Source organism: Beta vulgaris, chromosome 8, assembly GCF_026745355.1.
Source record: "Beta vulgaris subsp. vulgaris cultivar EL10 chromosome 8, EL10.2, whole genome shotgun sequence".
Classification (NCBI taxonomy): Eukaryota; Viridiplantae; Streptophyta; class Magnoliopsida; order Caryophyllales; family Amaranthaceae; genus Beta; species Beta vulgaris.
This window is the reverse complement of record NC_079209.1, coordinates 16,886,204-16,902,708: the sequence shown is the minus strand read 5'-3', so window position 1 is coordinate 16,902,708 and position 16,505 is coordinate 16,886,204. Positions and strand designations below refer to the sequence as shown.

The following is a 16,505-nucleotide window of genomic DNA, read 5'->3' as shown; positions in this document are numbered from 1 at the left end:
AGATCCTGGATCTGCAACGCTTCTAGATTGAATCTCTTCACATAACCTCTCAAGGCCTCTTTAGGACCTTGAACCACCTTACCAAAGTGCATGCTTGTTTTTTGTTCTTGACGATTAGCCACAAAGTGACTAGTGAACAGGATACTGAGCTCAGTGAAATTATTCACTGAGTTAGGCGGTAAATTGTTAAACCATTTCTGAGCTACTCCCTTCAACGTAGCTGGGAAATTTTTACACCAAGTAGCATCGTCCACCCCTTGGACTTACATTTGATGCTTATAGGCTGATACATGATCGTCTGGATCTGTTGTTCCATCGAAAGGGTCGATCGTCAGGAGCTTAACCTATGGGAAAGGAGGGGACTCCATAATTCTGACCGAGAAAGGAGTTGGCCAATTGATCTGGAGTGTCCCAACCTGACCCTCAATGGGTATGTGCACCCCGCGGTACTCCTTTAGTACCGAATTAGAAGAGGTGTTAGCTAAGGCCTGACACCTATACACCATTGGTTGCAAAACTGTTTTTTCTTACCTTGGCTGAAAAGCCGAGGGTCCATGACTTCGTCCTGCTGTTCTGGACGGAAGCCTCAATGATGGGTCCTTCATATAAGGAGTGGAACTAGAGGCTGAACGCTGCTGGGCTGCCGCTCTCTTCGCTTCCAGATATTCCCTAGCATCGGTTTCCATTTTATGGCCGGTAGGGGGAATATTGTCTCCTGGACGGACTACCAGCCTCCGGTCCATCTTCCTCCTGGAGTCACTAATAGCTGGCTGATTTCCCTTGGAAGGCGGCCTGGTCAACTCTGGCCGAGGTGGCCGGCTAGTCCCTAGACGACCCTCTTGGGACCTCCCTTTGAGCGGCTCTGCTGCCTCTCCTCCAGGACTTATCTGAAAGAACAACATATTGTTCTTAATATGCTTTTCCATGACAGCGGCCATTCTGGTCTGGAAGTCATTTAAGACATTCTCCAAGTGACCAGCTGTCACTGGACGATCAAGGTTTTTCTGGATGACATGAGTCACAGTCCTACCCTCCAGATGGACGGCATCATGGCCTCTGTCCCGTCCACGGGGTGGCCTCTCGTCATCCACAGTGTCCTCTACTTGAATTCTGAAACTTCTGTTCCTTGCGACATTTGATGAATGACAATCCGTCATTGTTGCGTCTCCCCACAGACGGCGCCAAATGTTACGTAGTATGAAACTCGTAAAGCAATACAACAACTCCCAATTTCAGGTTCGTAATTTGGAGACTTGTGCAACAATGATTGGGCTCGAATGCCGATTCTGAACTCCGATCAGCAACCTGCAAAAAGGGACCCACCCTGGAGGTTTGGGTGGTATTTCCCCCTCCGATGCTTAAATCAGATATCAGGGATATGAAGGAACTTTTAGAGAGAGAAAGTTGAGAGAGAAAGAGAATTTATGGCAGAATAACAGTACTATGCTCCGAAAAACGTACCTTTCCCCTGATTTCAAGGACTATTTATACTGTTTGAAATGACTGTTGTACCTTGATGTCACCCTAATTTGGGAGCATCTGATTAGCTAAGCAGTAAAATGGTGACACGTGGCAGGTGCTGATTGGCTAATACACCTCACCTTTATGCAGAGATGTAGGCTGCCTTAGCTGGGCCTAAGTACAATTTTTGGGCCATAAGAGGGGCTTTAGTACACCTTTTCTAGAGAAATGTACTTTTAGCCATATAACCTTCTGACCCTGTGTACTTTACCTCCATGAGCATGCGCTACATGTAGGGCTTTGATGAGGCCACGTGTCATCTTGGTAGCCCTTGATTTTTAGGCTACAACATCCATATTCCCCAATATATCATAGCTAAAACAGAAAAACTACACATAATAAGCCGAGGCTCAGTAACATACTACTCTAACATTGTAAATTCATTTCAATTCATTTTATTTGCAATCAAAGGGGAGAGAATATCATAATACATTTATGAAACTATTACGTAAACATAACATTATCTCATCATCATGATTCTGTGATATCACTTCTGTGATATCACTTTATTAACATTATCATCATTTGGCAACTGACATATAGTTTTGTAGGACGTCTCCTACTAATGCGGTACCCCTTTCGGGTGTACAGCGAACAATGCGGTACTCCTTTCAGAAGTACGGAGGATAATGCAGTAGCCCTTTTGGGGTATACGTCAGACAATGTAGTATCCCTTTTGAGAATACGGCGGATAGTGCGGTACTCCTTTCGGAAGTACGGCGAACAATGCGGTATCCCTTTCGAGAATACGACAGACAATGCGTTTTCTGACTATGTTGCCGAAACTTCTTTTCGTTTATCATATTTATGCCTTTTATGTAATTTTTCAGAAATCATATAACAGGGTCATGGTAGGAACGTCATATCAAATGATTCATAGAAATATACATAGATCATACTTCTCATAACATCATATCATTTATAGAAACATCATTTTCATAGCCAAACATTCATATCCCACACACCATAAACATAACATAAACATTACGTAAAAGCATGATATAAACTATAGCCGGAAAGCGCGTGTGGATGTTAACAGTAGTTGTAACTTGGAATCCTACATTAGGATACTTGATAGCCGGGGGAGACTTGTAATATTCCTTCCTTTTTGTTTACAATATATTTCTACAATTTATGAAACAGAGAGCGCCTGTTAGGATTGCCATGTCATTAGTTTCTATTTTAAATGTTTGAAAAATAGAATTATACGTAAATTTAATTACATAAAAGAGTTTTGGATAGTGGGAACTTAGAGTTTCATTTTGAATAAACAATCTAAATTATTATATTATGTAAATTAAAATAACCTTTTGCTACCTAATTCAAATCATTATAATTTTTTACCATTGGAGAGTACTTGAAATATGCTTCAAAATAAGATCCATTTGCAGAGTTATTATGCAATTGACTAATTATTGTATACATAATTATTTATGTTTTTTTTTTCCATATATCTATTAAAACTATTTGGAAATCAAGGTTCACGTTTGTAGACTATATATTTCAGGTAATGGATCATAAAATATGGGGAAGTTTGATAAGTCTTGATATGATCATGATTGATGAAGAGTTGTTTATTCTCTTAAATAGTATTTTTGATTATTAGTAGAAGCTAGTTTTTATTTTTAACTAATTTGATCTTCCTTTTGGCTTTACTTTCCTATCTTTCAATCTATATGCGCGATAGTGTTTCTATGCTATATTAAAAGTTGAAGTTGTGGTTGTCACTCATGTTTTTCTCTATTCTTCTTGTCTTTCATCTTTAAATTATTACCCTATACTTTCTTAAAGTATCATTCGGGTATTATTCATTTTAAAAATCGTGTTAGCTATTGTTATTCATACCTATTATTAGGATACGTTTTTATAATATACTTAGCTACAATAGTCAATTGAATATTAAAAATTATAAAATTTATATATCACAATAACAAATCTAGAAATGACAGTATAAAGACAAATACTTTCTCCATTCTTTTTCTACTGCAACAATTGGTTTGGGTATGATTTTTAAGTTAATAAAAAATCGATAGTTTATCATAGAGGTACCCCTTTAGTTAACTAGAGTAGGGATAAATAAATCCTTAATAAAGTAAATGCAATTTTATGAGGCAATTTGAGTAATTGATTATGATTTTATTAACATGAAGGAAATACAATATTGTCAAATGTAGTTGGTTTTTAACCAAAAGTGGCATGGTTCTTAAAGATAAAACTATTCAAAGTAGTAATTGTTGTAATAGAAAAAGAAAACAGGAAGTATGTAAACACAATGGTGTTGAAAAAACTCAATAACATCAACACAAAATCAACAATAATATTACAAAAAAATTGCAAAAATATTAAATAACCAATAACCCGTATAATGCACGGACTTCAAAACTAGTCGTAAATATATACTAAAACGTTTCTTTTGTTTAATTAATCTCAATTCTGTTCGTACCTTTCCAATGAAGTCCAAACATACTACTCCAATGAACTCTAGGTGAGTAAAATATTGCTTTCGAGGTGACTTTAGTCTATATGGAAAGCAATTTAGCATGTGTCCGTGTAAGAACCCACCTAGAGTTGTATCAAAATAATTAATTGATGCATTTGAAACGAATATCTCCATAGTCTCCTATTGACATTCGATATACTTCAAATAGTATTTCCACGAGTTCTGTAGTTTGAATGTATACATTCTTAAGCAAGATGTGAATTAACTATAGTGGAAACTGAAGGATCTAAAGCACTTATCCAACAAGTAAAGAACACCTTTTGCGTAAGAAGTTCCATTCTCATGCTACAAAACTTTCAATCAACCAAAAAGAATATTGCAAAAGAAGCATATATTAAACGCGTTAGTGGTTAGTTAATTAAAGTTTTCTTGTTTCAGCAAGATTAATTGTGATCCGTATCATTATTCCTTTTCAATATGCATTTATACATGCATGAATGCGTATATAATATAAACTCAAGAGTCATCATCATCCAACATAGTATACTAAACCAACCATAAATCAAAATTCACAAAAATGGATGTTTCCAAAAAAACTACGAATCCTTCTAAAATCCCTCTTTTTATTTGGTTCTCTGAAGTCTTCGCTGTTCTATGTTCCTGTTGTATTGTAATAAGCTTATGTTCAATTCCATATCCTCCAAGTTACACTCTTACAAACCTCAATATTCATGGCATCCAAGGTAGTGATTTCTCAGCACAAGATCACGTAGAAATCAAAAACAACGCGACAACAATAATGTTTTCGTTACTAATCAGTAACGGGAACAAAGCTAAGGATGTCGTTTACGGCGAAACCAAGATCAGTTTGTACAAGAATGGTTCTTTGGATGGTGTAAGCACATTGCCGGGTTTTGTTCAAAGTGGAAGGAGTAACATGTCATCTTTAGTGCTTGTGAATATGAAATCTGGAGTTAGAGATCATGAAGATGACATTTTGAAGGTTGGATTGGAAACTAAAGTGAGATACATTGTACTGGGATGGACAACAAAACTACACTTGCTTAAATTTGAAGCTATTGTGCCTATTGATGAGAGTGGAAAGTTATCGTTAGGTAATGAGGGTTTAAAGCTTCAGCCAGTAAGATATAAACCCTAGGCAATCACCTTATGCATTCTTAGATACTAGAATAGCGATCATGCTTTGTTAGTTTCGCGGCTCATAGTTTATCAAAGTAGTGACCTCTTTTGGGTTTCCCCTCAAAAAAAAAAAAAAAAAATAGTGATAATGCTATTACATACCTAATTATCTATGTAAAGCTTGAAAGAATACTACAAGGTGGTTTTTCCCCCTCTTTTTAAGAATAGATTCACTTGAATCCCTTCCAAGTGAAGAGTTTCTAGGAAGTACATGATCATTTTGATTTTGTTTTTAACCTCCATTTGTAACGCATATTTGTGCTTTAGATTTTAGATCAACAAAAGTCTATTGAACAAATGTAATTCATTGTAAAAGTGCAAATCAAAAAAGACACCAAATGGGTACACTTTGGTAATCATGAGCCACTCGGATATGGCTTAGTTTTGATTCAATTTTGTTTGGTTATTTCATAAACAAAAATCATCATTTCAAGTAAAGTAGGCCAATCCCTGACATTTTGATAGCCAAATAGTAAAATTCTATGACAATAACTTTAGTGCTACATAATACACAATTTACTTTTATATGGGAAGTGTTTTTATAAGAATATAACATGAAACAAAAACCATAAATCATATTATGAAAATATAACAACAACTTATTAATTAATGTATTCATAAATTAAAAGATATTAAAATCTCCTATGTCGAACAATCAAGTGCAAATCCACATCAAATGATAATATCATGAATTCATGACTAATTCACTTCACATATTAAGGTATGTTCTCTTTGGCATAAAACATCTGAATTGAACTGAAATGAACTTAATTGAATTAAATTAAATTGAATTAAACTAAATTGAATTAAATTAAATTGAATTAAATTGAATGCATCATAATAAATAGATAAAGAATATTTAAACAATAGTAATATGAATATTAAATAATAGTTATAATGATAAGTAATACTCCCTCCGTTTCTAAAGATCTTCCCACTTACTATTCCTACAGATACCAAGGAAAATCAAGTTGTGTGGGCATGGTGTGAGTAAAGTAGGAGAGAGAAAGGGGTTAAGATAAATAAACAATAAAAAGGGGTTAAAGTAGGAGAGAGAAAGGGAGTAAAATTGAATTAATAATGTAATGGTGGACCATATGATAGTGACATGAGAGGGTAAATAGGAAAATTTGTTTTGCCAAATAAGGAATAAAGCAAAAGAGGGAAGATCTTTTGAAAACACCCTTAAACGGAAAGAGGGAAGATCTTTAGGAAACGGAGGGAGTAATAATGAATAATAATAGTACTTTGGATATTTTTAAATGAAGTTATAAATAAATGAAATTAATAATCGTAAATTAATAATAATAATAATTAATTATAATAATGATAATTAATAATAATTATTTTATTTTATTTGTATTAATATATTAATAATTGATGATGATTATATAGTAACAATAATATCTAAGAAGTAAATTAATATTACTATTTTAATAATTAGATTTAATAATATAAAATATTTAGTAATAAAATAATGATTGGGTCGGACTGCGCAAAATTGTGTCATAAACCATTTTGACGCGATTTGATTGGTTTATGGGCTAAAAAACGTGGGTTTATTTGTGCTTTTGACCTAAACTTTGTTCCTCCTCCTAATAATAATAGTAATAATAATTAGTAAAAGCTATAACAAACAAAATAATATATAGAAATAATAATAATAATAATAATAATAATAATAATAATAATAATAATAATAATAATAATAATACTTAATAATAATGATATAAAAAAAAATAATAATAATAAAAAAAAAAAAAAAAAAAAAAAAAAAATAAAAATAATAATAATAATAATAATAATAATAATAATAATAATAATAATAAGAGTAATTAGTTAAATAAATTAGACCAACATAATAATAATATTTAACAAAATGGTTATAAAAGAATGGATTTGAATTAAACTGAACTGAACTGAAAATAAGTTGGGGAGAACAGACCCTAAGAGGGTGTTTGTTATGGGAAAATTTGATATTGGAAACGGATTCAAATAAGCCTTTTCAAGTCTAAATGTTTGGTAGGAGTGTTAAGTAACAAATACCGTTCATGGAGGGAAACATACTCCCCCAATTTGTTACCCTTATCAAACTAGTCGAAACAAATTTACCTTTCCTTCCTTAATCATGAACCTCAATTGTTTTCACTCCACTAGGATACCAAACAACTATTAAAGGTAACAATTATTATTTCCATTTCCCCTACTTATTCAAATCATTTTCATTCTGTCTACATTTATTATACCAAACGCCCCTTAAGTCATATTATTATATATATTACATCATCATCACCAGCAAGTTGATGGTTGCATTATGGGTTTTGGATTAGGGGAAATGGTTAAGAGTGGTGGCCTTTGAAGACAAAAGAGTTTGTATATAATGGTTACTCCATGTGGGAATGAAGCCATTTCACAACATGGACACAAATTGTTTGATTGGATACTACATAATTTGCTCTACGTAGGATATACAACGGTTACAAAAACAAATATTTGCACTCAAACCAGAATCACAATTACACTGGAAGGGTTCCTTTGATAGTAAGGAAAGGTAAACAAGTTTCTCCCGGCAATGCACAATCGAATAAACCATGCAGGAAGAAAAGCACAATTGTCTTGTTACTTTGAGAAAGCTTCTCTCTGTTATAAATCGAAAAGCTACAGTGATGGTGATGTTCTGTTATTCTGAACTCCCATTTTCATCAACTCATTGCCTCCTGTGCCAAGTATACTTTTATATGTAGTAATTTAGAAGCGTTGCATCGTTATAAAATTGAAAAAGTGAACCATTTGTTTATCTATCTTTACTTTCAATTTCTCGTCAAAAAAAAAAAAAAAAAAATCTTTACTTTCAATCAGTAACCTTTCCCTCTGACAGTTAAAAAACCCAAAAAAAACATGACAGTACCCAGAAAATTCATATATTGGGTTCTGCTAATATTCCTCGTCCTAGGTATCCTAGCAATAGTCCTATGGCTGGACCTACGCCATCAACCTCCTTCATTCACCATCGTCAACTTTTCTGCACCATTGTCAAATGGCAGTCCCCAACGCCATAATTTATATGTAACCCTCAACATCGAAAACCCGAGCGACGTTTACAGCATCATCTATGATTACGCTGTCTTGACAGTTAACTACAGCCAACGTACTATAGGACAGACAGATTTAGGAATAAGTCATCAATCGAAAGGGAAAGAAATCTCAGCATCTTGTCAGGTGCAAGCTGATGTTCAACAATGGGAAGGCCTTGCAGAGGTGATATCGAAGTCTTCAGGAGAAGCAATGTTAAAGGTTGAGGTTAAGACTGGGATTAGATATCACAATATGGGTCATTCCAGTAAGCAATATAATCTTACGTTTCAAGGTCAGTTTAAGATTGGACCAGATGGAAAGATTTTAGGGAACAAGAAGAAGGTAAAGCTCTGCAAAGGATCATGCCTAAGAAATGTTAACGAGAAGAAAAATACTTTGTATTAAAATTGTTTTATTAGCTCATAGTTTAGCAAGGATAAGTGAACATCTTTCACAATTGCAGAGAAGAGTCAGAAAACATTATAGTAATTGAGTAATTGAACTATCTTCAAGATAATAAGCGTTAATCTTGCAAACAAATATTGATTACAGTTTATATGTGAAAGAAACAAAAATAACTGTTACTTGTAATTTGTACGCGAACTCTCTACTCAAAGATCCCCAAAACTGAGTTGAGTACACAATTCTCAGAGTGTTAGCACTTAGCAGTATCCCTTCTACAAAAGAAATAACTAGAATCTTTTTTTCCTTCTAAAAAGTACATTGTACTTCTTGTTTGTGAATCTAAACAAGGCAAACTAGATTAACTCTCTTAATAAACAAAACCCATCAACTGCAGAATAAGAAACTGGTCATCTGACAACTTTTGTTTCTCAGAGAACATGTTAAATCCTGCTTCAGGAACGTTAAGTTCTAAATCTCAAATGTGTAAGAGAAATTACCAATAGTCAAATATGCGTAGCCAATTTTATCTTGATTTCAGAACCAAAAGCATAACAATTGCATCAGAAGCATCTTCACCACTAAGACTCTTACTCTCTTAGCCCCTCTTGCCTTAGCAGCTTCACCAAGAAGCTCGTAATATCAGATATTTGCAGCCACGATAACTCTTTAAACCCAAGAACACATGCATCCATCAGGCATCATCAAGTTAGAAGCTGTAAATCATAGTTATCTCAAGTACTCTTTATGTCTTCTTACAGTTCCATCGATGAGCGGCCACTTGTCTTCGCCATTGCTGCACTGGGACCTGTAGAGTGTTCGGTTCCAGTTAGAAGCAGTTTCATTCTTATCATAAAAGGGGTAGATTGTCAAGTCTTCGATTTATTCAATGTTAGTCCTAAGCACAACGGAAAAAAACTCACAGCAGGAAAGCCACCATAATCTCCAGGCTCCTTAATGTCCTTCGTGACACAGCTGTTTGCTGCAAGACGGACCTACAAATACCATGTAACAATTGAAATTCCGCATACAAGGGTTTTAATCTAAGGTCCTCAGTTAAAATAGAGCATCTGATGTGAAATTTTTGGAGTATTTACAGCATATCAACAAGAGAACGATTAAAAATTTGATTACATTCTTCAAAAGTGTCACTAAACGTCTATACGCATACCTATATCTGACTACCTTCAAGTGCACTGAATTTAATCTTGAGTGAAGTCTGCCCTAAATTCTATGTACACCTTCTTCTTTCAAAAAGTTAATTTAAATGCACTAAAAACATGAAACAATAGTATACTATTGAGCACTACAAGTTTCAAATTAAGTCAAACCAAGTAAAGGAGGAAGAAAAACCATCAGATTGTTGTGTGTCTGCAACATAGAAATGTCAGGAAAGCCTACAATATAATTCAAGAAAACAAAACAGATAAACACCACCAAAGAAATAGATCTTAGTTCAATCCGTATCACTGCAGCCTCAATGTTAATTCAGGGCAGAGAGCCACTTAGTTTCCACCACCATGTAGAAGGTTATATGAAGGCAATGAATCAAAATCCATCTTCTAACCTCCTTTGTTTTAACGCATGACAAGTATCAAAAGGGTAGTTCTATTTCAGAGACTTGAATTAATATACATTACCTTTGAAATGACGGAGACATGATCGCGGATTGCTACTCTGCCACCCAATGTAACATAGTCACCTATCCTAAGAAAGAATTGAACAACATCCAGTCACCACCTCAAAAAAAAACATTTAAAATAAAAAACAACAGTTGCATGATTTTAGAAACTGACGTTGCTGAACCGGCAATTCCAACTTGTCCACAAAGGATGCAGCTCTTGCCAATAACTACATTGTGGGCAATCTGTGGAAGGAGACTTTAACCATATAATTTGACAGCTTAAACAGCAATAAAGATACAAAGTGAGTGGAAAAAAACCTGCACAAGATTATCTATCTTGGTGTAATCCCCTACTGTCGTATCTCTCCAGCTGCAAAACAGTAGATAGAAAAAACTAGAAACATAAAACAGAAGAAGGGGGGGGGGGGGTCTTTAAACAGAATAAACAGTCGAGCTTAACATTATGCATCACTCACCTTCCCCTATCAATGCATGTGTTTGCACCAATCTCCACGTGATTTCCTATTCTTACATTAAGTGTCTGGAAAATAATGGTGGTAGAGTTAGTGAGTTAGATAAATAGCACATGATCACGCTGTAGATAACATCTATATGCACATAATATATCTCTTTCTTAAACTTGGAACACAGAAAAATAAAGTCTCCCATGCTAATGAAAGGAAGCAAAGGGTCTTGGAGAAGTTCATCATTATGAATTCACGATGCATGTTGCAGTCCAAGTTCTACATAAAGATGACCAGCATTATATGCTAAAATATGTAGACAAAATACAATTATACAAACATTCACAGCAGAAGTACCAGATAATTGTGCTAAAAACATCAATATCCAAATCTCGCACAGTCTAGTATCAACAAACATCTCAAGGTCACATTGAACATTACCAATGCAGTTGAAGAGTTGAGCACTAAGTCATGTCATGATTATCTACCATTTAGATCAGGAATAGCTGATAAAAAAAAAGGCGGCTGCACAACTTCAACACTATGTTACAAGCAGCAAATGCAAGAAGGAAATCGACAACCAGTTTCGTGAAAGGCACACGTAGGGGTGTCTGCAATGACTAGAAAGCTGCCAAACATACACAGTTATTGCAAATATAGATCACAAAAGGATGACAATATTCACATCAAAGATGCAATGACACAACATAGATTGAATCTAAGCTGGACAACCTGAGGCTTCTTTGCCATGTTTCCAAGTTCATCAACGAAAAATCCAAATCCTGCATATCATAAGAAAAAGGCCATCATAAAAGATCATCAGTCATGCAATTGTGGGCCCAAGTGGATGAGAGAAAACACACTTGCTTTGCCACGTGGTAAGCTAGCAGAAAGATATGCTACTCGTGTCACAAATCATATTATAATGTGATTTTAACAATAAGCCAGTCGCATTAATTCAGTACAATGACGAAAAAACCAATGAAATGCTTCAACCATATCAAATATCCAAGTTTACCATCTTGGCCAATGCATACTCCACTGTGAATAACACATGAATCACCAATGTAGCAGTTACCAAGAGCAACATTGTACCTGAAAAAAAAAATTGGCAACTCCATGATCTAACAGTAAATGAGGATACAGGAATAGAGAGCATACTAGATTACTAGTCATTGACGATATAAAAACATTTCAATCTTTCTAACAGGACAAAATCGTTAGGTGAAGACACACAGGATCAGGGGATACTTTTCATAATTTCTTTCTGGAAACCTATGTTACTCGGACTCTTCATTTCACCCCAAGTACCCGTGTCGGATCCTTGACACTCGGGCATGGGTGGGACACTTGGACACTTTGTTTTGTGCGCTAAATAATAGAAAAAATTCTAAAAAAGGGCCGAGTCGGACACTTGGACACGTATCCATGTCGGACATGGGTACCCGAGTCTGAGTAACATAGCTGGAAACAGAATTCTCTATAGAAAAGTATCTAGCAAAGGGAGCAAAACCAAGGTATGTATGAAACAAAAATAGCTAAATCAATCTAAGTCTATCAAAATGTCTACAATGTTATACGGAGATAAGGAAAGAACAAAAATCAAAAGTGCGAGATAATCAGAACAATTGCATAAAGGTCAAGGCTAAAAGGGAGAATCCCAGGTAGAATTGAACATAATCAAAAGCCATACCCAAGTGTAGTCGAATGATCGACAGTGACACTAGGTCCAATCACAGCTCCTGATCCAACATGAACATTCGCACCTAAAGTAGCTCTTGGGTGGACAACAGCACCAATTTCGACAACTGCTGTGGGATCGATACAAGCCGAATTGTGAAACAAACCACCCCCATTACTCCACTTCCGAAACTCTTTATGATCAACCATGCCATCTTCTAATCTTGAAACAAGGAGAATATAATATGATACAAGTTATACCTAAATAACAGCTTCAATTCATCTTGTCTCTAACAAGGGTCCCATCAATTAACTTCCCCTCCAAAATCAAAACTTCAATAATAAAAATGCAACCACGACCTTGAATGATCGTCACCAATGTTGAGGAACTAAAACGTCTGAAGTTTCACATTCTTACCTCTAACTTAACTTTTAATTTTTTTTTACAAAGTTATATGAATAACCCAACATATAAATTGCTACTATAATCCAAAATTCCCAAATTGAGTACTTTTTGTCAGAGGCATTTTCACAAACACTTTGTATGCTTCAGCATATAATCGGAAGAAAGCACGGACAAAATGAAACAGTTCCCATCTAAAAAAAGCAGCTGAAATATGAATAGAATGAACAGAATTACCAGATGCAGCAGCAGCTGATCCGAAAGAACGAAACGAGCATATCGAAGAATGAAACGTACTGAGCCTACGAAAGGTGAGTTTGTTGATAATAGATAAAGTAGAACATTCTGAGTCTACTGTTCTTTGAAAGATTTGAGATGCCAGAAATTTGGACGAGGAATTCTTGATTAACTTCAAGTTTCGTGCGAGGTATGCCATCGATGTTGTCGTCTTTGTTCTCTTTCTCGCCTATTGAAATTGTTCCAAGTTCGGACGATTTTTGTATTATTTTCCCTATGTTTCGCAATTATTTATCTTAATAATATAACATCTCGTGTTGCTACTTGTTAGTAATCATTAATAATAATAGTGGTAATATATTGTAGTACTAAATTTTTTACTCGTGCAAATGCACGATTTTTGTTTTATATAAATTTTATGATTTTAGAATATTTCTTCCTAAAATCTTGGTGTGAATATTATCTAGTGTTTTAAACTTTTTATAAGCATATTGTTTTTTTTTTTTTAAGGAACCCCAAAAGGGAGATCATATTATATCATTAATAGCCAAAGACATAATATCAACCGGGATAGAGTCAATCCAAATACGCTTACCAATCTCCCAGGGTTGGAGATGAGCCAACATATGAGCTACCTTATTACCAGATCGTTTCACAAAAGACCAAACAACATATTCAAAACAAACAACCAAATCTAAAATGTCATCTATAATTAGATGGAACACACTAGAACCCCCTCCACCTTTCTTAAAGCTTGAATAGATACGAGACTGTCGCTTTCCACCTCCAAATGCTTGTAGCCCAGCTCCTTTGCGAGTTTCACCCCATGATATATTGCCTTTGCAACCGCCACACGAGGCTCCCACGCAACTTGGAATTGAAAAGCACCAGCAGCCACAACACCACTATGGTCATCACGAAGCACAACCCCCAAACCACACCCACCCATCCCGATTTACCCCGCATCACAGTTGAGCTTAATATGCCCCACACTAGGCTTGGACCACTCATTCTCATGTAGAGCAGCAGCGCTAGTAGTGAGACGAGCTGGGCCCACCTCCATAGCTTCCTTGTGGATCTTCTTGGCATACAACAACGTCTCCATTGGGTATCCCTCCTCCCCCTCCATAAACAGCCTACATCGAGACCTCCAAATTGCCCAAGCTATAGTCACCAATTCACACATCTCCTCCCCTTCCAGATTAGCTAGACATCCTTCCCACCAATCACCCACAAACTTGCCCACATCCCTCCCCCTTATGCCCAACTCGCCAAGCCTCCAAACCTCCTGGGCAAAAACGCAATAAAAGAAAGCATGAACTATAGTTTCATCCCCTTGCCCACACACACTACATACCTTCGCTCGGGTGGGAAATCGGCGATTCAAATCTGCATTTGTGGGAAGCGCATTTGAGAGTGCCCGCCTTGCAAAAGTTTTAACTCGGGGTAGCACTTGCATGTTCCATATTTTCTTCCATATCATTGAAGAAGAAGAAGAAGAGGCTTCACTATCTAGATCCGAGTCACCCCAAATCGCTTTGTATGCGGATCTCACAGAATACACACCATCTTTTTCAAGATCCCAACAAATAACATCCTCCGGAAGACGGGGACTAATAGGGATACTCATTACTCTCTCCACCTCAAAAGGTAGAAAAACTTGTGATAATAAGTTCCTATTCCAATTTTTATCAATTGGTTGAATTAAATCCCCCACCATAGAGTTCGGATTTGAATTCCCCCGCGAAGAGATTATTTTGCGAGATTGCGTACCTGGAATCCACTCATCATGCCAAACTCGAATTTTTTCACCATCACCAACTTTCCACCTAACTCCTCTTCACAAAACCCATCTCGCCTCCCAAATCCCGCGCCAAGTATAACTGGGATTCGACCCCAAATCTACATCCATGAAAGAGGTGTGGGGATAGTATTTCGCCTTATGATATGTTCAATCACGCTCCCCTTATGAGCAGCAAGTCGCCATGCCTGTTTTCCCAAAAGAGCCCGGTTAAGCAGTTTCATACCACAGAAACCTAACCCACCTTCCCCTTTTGATCTGTACAATTTCTTCCACACAACCTAATTTCTTCAATCAAGCATATTGTTTATTAGAAATATTTTAAAACTAGCTTATAACATGTGTGTTCAATAACTGATATAGTTAATATCATGGTACAACACATGATTAAACATTTATTTCCAATCAAAGTTGAGTAAAAAAGTCTTTCCTCTGCCCATTGCTTTACTTTAAAATTCAGATAAAATCACAATTCAGTCCATTATTGGGATTCGATCATGCAACCACTTCTTCTGCCACTAGGCAGTCCACACTATAATTTCCACATTCTCGCTTTTTTCAGCACGAGAGGTCAATTCTTAAAGAAATCTCAAAGAGAACCATTACCCCGTTTCTCTTATTGTCTTTAGATCCCGTGATTTTTATCACAAATTAAAATTTCAAACCCTTTCGCTCGTAACTCTTGATATAACCAAATAAGCCCCTGCAAATTGCAAACCAAAAATGGAGATTTCAACATTTGTCAAAAATTATTATATTAGAAAAATTGGTACACTCCATCAATTGAATCTTTTGTTAGTAAAGAAAAAAGTTACATGCAATACCAGATGTATTCGGAAAAAGTTATCTAAAAAGTTTGACCTTAGATTCATCGAATACACTTAATATTTTTGAACATGGAGAAAAATGATTTTTATTGTGTTTTCAGATCCGTTGACATTGGGTGTGTGAGATTCATATGTTATCTACATGAGAGTTTCTTATACGAAGATGATGATTCACTTTCTAGATGATTAAATTGAGATGGAAAAAGACATAATTTTTATGACGGTGAAGATTGAATGTTTTGAGCAAGGGTTTGCTACATTTTGGAACATTATTAGCAAACTTATATTTTGCTAAGATTTTATTCGACTTTTAAGTATAAGTAAGATTCTATGCACCTCATTTAGTATTTAAATCTTGCAAGTTTCATACTATTTGATCAAATTTTTTATTTATTTTGGAAAGAAAAATATAGAAGAGATTGTGTTGTCAATCACTCGTTACATGCACGATCGATTCACCCTTTTATTCATTTTTATTGTGATTTCATTGTCGACTCACTTACCTAGGTTAATAATACTTGTTTCAAATGAACGGTCATACATAGAAAAAATAAAAATCAATTTATATGTGGAAATAGAGTATATGACATTTTATCTTTACAATAAATAAAAATCAATTTATTATATGTAAAGATAGAGTATATGACATTTTATCTTTTCTTTGAGATGCACCTAGAAATTCAGAGCTCTCAAATTTCATATGTATGATAATACTAATTTTTTTTAGTAATGATTTGGTGGTTGTGAAAGAACTGAACAATATATATGACTTATTATTAGATATATCACTAAATAACTTATATGAGTTGATTTAATATGTGTATCCAATGA

At 35.2% G+C, this 16,505-nt stretch overlaps 1 protein-coding gene across 3 annotated transcripts; it reads right to left on the bottom strand.

Annotated features, from left to right (window-relative positions):
• Positions 1 to 8,704: 8,704 nt before the first annotated feature.
• LOC104901117 (probable UDP-3-O-acylglucosamine N-acyltransferase 2, mitochondrial) lies at positions 8,705 to 13,361 on the bottom strand. Of its 3 annotated transcripts, XM_048634695.2 has the most exons (11): positions 13,047 to 13,361; positions 12,420 to 12,624; positions 11,745 to 11,821; positions 11,459 to 11,508; positions 10,739 to 10,803; positions 10,581 to 10,632; positions 10,435 to 10,505; positions 10,279 to 10,345; positions 9,562 to 9,633; positions 9,398 to 9,446; positions 8,705 to 9,305 (listed from the first exon to the last, which is right to left on the bottom strand). In XM_048634695.2, coding segments are annotated over exons 1-11 (909 nt in total). In that variant the 5' UTR covers positions 13,246 to 13,361; the 3' UTR covers positions 8,705 to 9,303. The 3 variants fall into 3 exon arrangements, with proteins under 3 accessions (XP_048490652.1, XP_010686963.2, XP_010686964.2); XM_010688661.4 differs by having other exon boundaries at positions 8,705 to 9,446; positions 13,047 to 13,358; XM_010688662.4 differs by having other exon boundaries at positions 8,705 to 9,446; positions 12,420 to 12,629; positions 13,047 to 13,184.
• Positions 13,362 to 16,505: the final 3,144 nt, after the last annotated feature.